This window comes from Solanum tuberosum, unplaced genomic scaffold (assembly GCF_000226075.1).
Source record: "Solanum tuberosum cultivar DM 1-3 516 R44 unplaced genomic scaffold, SolTub_3.0 scf00073, whole genome shotgun sequence".
Taxonomy (NCBI): domain Eukaryota; kingdom Viridiplantae; phylum Streptophyta; class Magnoliopsida; order Solanales; family Solanaceae; genus Solanum; species Solanum tuberosum.
In genome coordinates this window covers 1653587-1659756 of record NW_006239002.1, presented here as the reverse complement: position 1 = coordinate 1659756, position 6170 = coordinate 1653587, and the positions used below count along the sequence as shown (strand labels likewise).

Here is a 6170-nt window from a genome sequence, read left to right as displayed (position 1 = left end):
AATTTTAAAGTTGTATTCATGTAAATTCAGTGATAGAAAGTTCAGTAATGTCAGTCATTCTAACTATTTTTCGTTTTGAATGGATTGTTGTCACTTTTTTCACATTTTGAATAAATTGTTTCTTTTATTTTTGTGTATGATTAATAACCGAATAACCAAACCAAATCAAACCAAACTGAAACCGATAACCACCAAACCGATAAATATATATTATAATTGGTTTGGTTTGATTTTGATAATTTTAAAACCGATTAAGTTGGTTAAGTTTTGATTTTACCTAATAACCGATCCAAACCAACCCGTGAACACCCCTAATTGAATTAGTATAGTATATAGAAGATTCTCATTGATTGAATTGAATTAGCTGACTGACAAGCATAATTAATCTTTGCCTAATCTGAGATTTTAAGTTTAAACACATGTTGGCATTAGTTTAAGTTAATCTTTGCCTAATCTGATCCCTTGAGTCTTCTTAATGTAATAATATGAGTAATGCTTCATCCTTTAATTTGCACCTAGCCAGGATGTTCAAGACAAATAAAAAAAACTATTTTTTAATTTGATCTAGGATCCTTGTGGCTCTATTTCTTAAAGTTTTTTTTTAAAATAAAATAAAATACTTTTGCCATGAATTATGAAGTAAAAAGCGGGAAAATGCCACTCTGAGATACAAGTAAAATTTATATTATTTTAAATTTTAGCTTCTCAAATAGATAAATTCTTGGATTATAACCTCAAAAGTTTCAAAGTTTGAATTTATTTGAAATGATTTCCCTTATGATTTTAGTTGATTTTATGATATGAACTACTTGTATGATTGAAAGAAGTTGCTATTGTTTTATAAAAAAAAAAAATCGCAAAATATTTGTATGGATACGAATCGCCTAATAATTGGAAATTATCAGAAGCAAGGCAACAAGATTATTTATTAATGTCAATTTCAAACACTGAAACTACAATAAAAGGAAATAACAACGAAAATAAAATGATTGAATTATCAAATTAACTAGGACTAAAATCAGGCATGTGAATTGGCAATATGGAGAAGAGTAGTAAAAAGTTGTTGAGGCTTAGACATCATGACCATGTGATCAGAGCCTAAAATCTCTTCCACTTCATCAGGTGGATTATTTTCAATCATCCAATGTTGAAATTCTTTGTTCAGAGCTTTACTTTCAGCAACAATAATGAATACCCGCTTAACTGATCCGTACCTTTTTCTTGAAAGAACTATCTCCTCATAAATATTTTCCACAGGATATAAATATAGCGGTCTTACTAATTTAGTAGCCAGCTTCAAATCCTAACATCAACAAGGCAAAAAACTTAGTTTATATCAATTCCAAGTTATTATTACGATCAAGTACTTGATTAATAAATTTGTAATATTAATCTGCTTACCTTAATTGGGCTCAGCTGGTAAAGATTAGTTTCCATGAACTTGGGACCTAGGATGAGTGTGGTTGGAGGATTCCCAGGTCCATTGTCGTATGTAACGTGATTATCAAGTTCAGGTATTATTGCACTACATGTCTATAACAAAAAAAAGTGTATTTCTTTCTTAAATTTCATGTCGAATCAAATTACTTTTCATTTTTTATAAAGGGAGTAACTTTCTAAATAAATTGAGATTATAATAATTATTATTTTTATTTGTTAAAAAATGACAAGTAAAACGAGTGCAATACCTTAGTGTAGACTGTAGTTACATTGAAAGTTGGACCAGGCATTAAAGCAGCGATAAATACAGCAACTGAAATGTTTTCTGGAAAATTTTCCATGGCTTTAGAGATGCCGAGTCCAGCAAAGCTATGGCCTACCAGAACTATTTTTTCATGTGCAGGAAGTGAAGCCATGAACTTCATTAGCGGACTCAAATAATCAGAAAAAGTTGTGATTTCGAGGGCCTGTTTGGAGTTGGTTCCTGAAGCACCCAAGTCAAGAGCTGTAACATTATGCCCTGAAGATTTCATCAATTCTACAATCTTATACCAACACCAGGCTCCATGACATCCCGTATGAAGTAGCACAAAGTGCTTCTTAGCTTTGGGTTGTGACAAGCTTTTTGCACCTAGTGATGGGGTTTTCAGTGAGCACATAGTGAGGCTTAATGAGGCAACATGCTTATTTGCCTTTTCACTTCCAAATAAGTTCAATCCACTAATTTTGTTCGTCACTTTGGCTCTTTTGTAGAAAGATTTTCTTCCTGTGCCTATAATGGCTGATGGACTTACTATTGCTGCTGAAAATGTTGTCATTGTTGCCTCACCACCAACCTATACAAAATAAATAAATCATTGAAGTTACAAGTTTATTGGAAAAGAAAGAAAGAACATTTTTACCTAATTGTGATGGCTTGTGGAGTGCTCTAATCTTGGATAATATAATGAGGCATCTTATCATAGCTCATCAACTTGCCCGAGCTCATTTGGATTGATTTTTAAAAAATAGCTTTAAAAATAAAAAATAAAAAAAAAATAAAGAAAAAACCTACTTTTCATTTTAAACGTTTTTTCAAGTTATTCTAAACTCATTTTAAATCTTATCAAATATTTTCAAAAACTAAAAATGATTTAAAAATAAATTGACTAATTTTCTTGCCAGAGCTCATTTGGATTGATTTTTTTTAAAAAAAAGCTTTAAAATCAAATAAATAAATAAAAAATAAGAAAAAACCTACTTTTCCTTTTAAACGTTTTTTTCAAGTTATTCTAAACTCATTTTAAATCTTATCAAATATTTTCAAAGATTTTAAAATAAATTTGACTAATTTTTAAGACCATCCAAATGGAATCTAAAACAGACCATGTTCCTTTTATACAAATTTAGATAAAGAATTATATAGTTTGTCCTTTGTTTTACTTAAAAAAGAATTTTTAATAAGTCATCCACGTGAACAGATCCATTACCCCTTACTATCTGACTCACTGCTGCGCTTCAAAGATGTGATCAAACATTTTTGGTCTTTGGAATTGATATTTAGGGTGTGTTTGGTAGGTACGAAAACATTTTTTCGTGGAAAATGTTTTTCTAGAAAATATTTTCTTGAAAAATAAATGAATTTCTAACTTATTTTTTCATGTTTGGTTGGTAAGTAGAAAATATTTTCTGGAATTTTTTTTAATGTTTGATTGGTAAATGAAAAATATTTTTCAAAAAATATCTTTATTTTTGGCTTTAGACTAAAAAATACTCTTTAGAAAAATAATTTCTGATCCAAAAATTAACCCCGATAATTAATCTAGGACCCGACCCTAACACCCAAACTAGGATAAGATCCCGATGACCGTTCCAAAATCCGACCCTGAGATTTGACCCAGGACCTGACCTAGGAAAACAATTTCAAAGACAATGAAAAAAAAAATTGACTTTTAATTTTTTTTTGATGGGGTGGCCTGGGTTGGGGGGGGGGATAGGGGTGAGGTTAGTGAAAAAGATGAAATTTTTTTAAATTTGAAATATTTCTCAAAAAAAAATTCTTAAAAATGGCCGGGGAGAGGGGGTGGCATAAAAAATGAAAATTTAAAATTTGAAATATTTTGGTAGGAGTTGGGTGAGGTAAAAAAAATCTTAAAATTTGAAACACTTTTCAAAAATAATTTTTAAATTTTTACTTTATTTTGTTTGAGGAGGGGGGGAGGGGGTTGGAAGTAGGGATAAAAATATATTTGAAATTTTAAAAATAAGAAAATTAAAAAAAATTAATTTTTTTTAATGGGGAGGGTCGGGTACCGGGTATGTATAGGGTGAGAAAAAAAATTAAAGGATAAAGTAGAGTTTTAGAAAATGTTTTCCTTAATTTTGGAAGGGAAGTCATTTTCCTTAAATTTGAGGAAAATGAGTTGATTTGAAAAACATTTTCCAAACATTTAAGCCAACCAAACATGAAAAAATTGGAAAACATTTTTCAGAAAATGTTTTCATCCATATCAAACACACCCTTAAATATTTTCTTTCCGTTGTTATTTTCTTTGATGGCAATTTCAAATATTGAAATTGACATCGATACTCATAAATAACCTCTTTGTTATATTTCTGATTTGGAATCGAAAAAGATATTTTGAGAATAAGAAAAAATATTTAAAATAAAATAATAAAAGCCTTGGTCAAGCCAAAGTGTTTATAATTTGAAAATTCTTAAATTACATAGGAATGCCCAACTTATAACTTTTGACTAATATCAAGTTATAAATACTTTAAATATTTATCAAACACGTAAATTTTATATATAAAAAGTCATACTATATCAGATTATATACATACTTAGACATAGAAAGAAATACTTAGTACCTATAGGGAATAAAAGAATCATAAGATTTTATCCATGCTATTTTTGTTTACATTCATGCTAGTAGCATAAAAATGAAATTTGTTCAAAAATCTTTGCATAGCATAAGAAAAAGAGCTTGGAAGCATAAACAGATTTGATTCTGTTTCAAAACAGGGTTGCGGATAATTATGCAGTGAATACTCTATAATTTTTTAAGATAGATAGAGCATTTTTATATTCTAAATATTCTTGTATTCTATACATTTTCGTTTCATGTATTGCAAATATTATTGCATCATAACTATGGTTAGTATGTAAGCGGACATTTTATTAAAGTCCCAAGAAAACAAAATCCTTATAATCTTGAAAAAGATAATGGTAATTTCAAAAGAAAATACTTAGAAAATCTAAGAAAAATTACTTGTAAGTGTCTTAATCTAGAAAAGATTAAAGAAAATTTACAAAGATCTTATGGAGAAAATCCATTAGAAAAATGGGAACAAAACCATGAAAGGGCAACTTTAACCTTAAAAGACCTTAGCATAATTATCAGAGTCAGACCCATGCTCTATAATGAAGATGACAAAATTAAATGTATTGATTAGTGTGAAGTAATTATCTCTCTAAAATTTTACTCTGCCTCCTCTCTGCGTTTTAAAATCCTTACCTATAGACAACCATGTGATCTGCATGTTTTCTGATCTTTATTTTTTTTCCAACAATTTCGTATGTACCTACATCAAATAATCGCCTCTTGTTCCTTATTTGTATGCAGTTAGTCGTTTAATTCGCTGGGATTCATTTTTTTTACTCGTGAAATATTTTTAAAGATAGTGTTCCTAATACGTATCAAGCAATGAGATTTTTCATAAAATCTCCGACAATTCAAATCTATACGCAATGATAAAATATTTGAAGTCGAACTTGGAAAATGTTATCTAAAAATTAAAGAGATAATAACGGTATTAAGCATATCTTTGACCAACTAATTTATAAAATATGTACAAAATGTATGTTATGTATATTTATATTTAAAAAATATATAGATAAACACTTAAACTTAGCTCGACTAATAGTTAAACACCCCAACTTTCATTGTGATCATCTAAACACTTAAGCTTAGGGCCTAGTTTCATTTTCCCAATACTAGTTATGTTGTATTTATCACTCAAATTATTAGTAAAAAAAAGGCATAGAGAATATTATATTATGTGTAGTTCCAATTATTAACTCTGAAGAAAAATCACATGATTCATGACAGTTCCCTTTCCGATTAATAAACACCATACATTTGTGTAGGGGTGTATATAGTCGGGTTGGTTCGGGTTTTTCAATTATCAAACCAAATTATTTGTGTCGAATTTTTAAATCTATAAACCAAATCAACCAATAAAACTCGGGTTTTTCAACCTCAGATTTTTTTGGGTTTTCAGGTTTTTCCGCCAAAGTATTCATACAAACGTATAATTTACTTGTACTTTAAATATTTCTTTAGTCCTACCAAAATACAACTATTTAAGGTGTTTCTTAAGAATACAACACAAACAATGATATGATTAATGACACTAAAATATCCAAAAAAAATAAAATAATAATAATGAAATCGCGTAAAACAAATATTGCAAATTAACAAGTCATAATGAAAATGATCATAATTTAAAAGTACTAAATCATGCTAAAATAAGTTTAATAAGTATTAGTTACATGACTAAATATTAAAGGAAATTCAAATTAGATTATGTACTTTAATTGTCTAAACCAATGTAAAACCAAAGAACAAATATTCAATATTATTGTCATTCTTAGTGTTGAATTGATTTTCTTTTTGCATTAGTATTAATTTGATTTTGATTTAAGCTTTATTATAATTACCAACATATGTGGACTATAATCTTTATTG

At 28.5% G+C, this 6170-nt stretch overlaps 1 protein-coding gene across 3 annotated transcripts; it reads right to left on the bottom strand.

Annotated features, from left to right (window-relative positions):
* Nucleotides 1–904: 904 nt before the first annotated feature.
* On the bottom strand, nt 905–2400 carry LOC102583716 (polyneuridine-aldehyde esterase-like). Of its 3 annotated transcripts, XM_006346411.2 has the most exons (4): nt 2343–2400; nt 1689–2276; nt 1402–1533; nt 905–1303 (listed from the first exon to the last, which is right to left on the bottom strand). In XM_006346411.2, exons 2-4 carry the CDS (start codon nt 2256–2258, stop codon nt 1019–1021), a joined length of 987 nt encoding a protein of 328 aa, XP_006346473.1. In that variant the 5' UTR covers nt 2259–2276; nt 2343–2400; the 3' UTR covers nt 905–1018. The 3 variants fall into 3 exon arrangements, with proteins under 3 accessions (XP_006346473.1, XP_015163782.1, XP_015163783.1); XM_015308296.1 differs by lacking the exon at nt 2343–2400 and having other exon boundaries at nt 1689–2336; XM_015308297.1 differs by lacking the exons at nt 1402–1533; nt 2343–2400 and having other exon boundaries at nt 1689–2336.
* Between the last annotated feature and the right edge of the window lie 3770 nt (nt 2401–6170).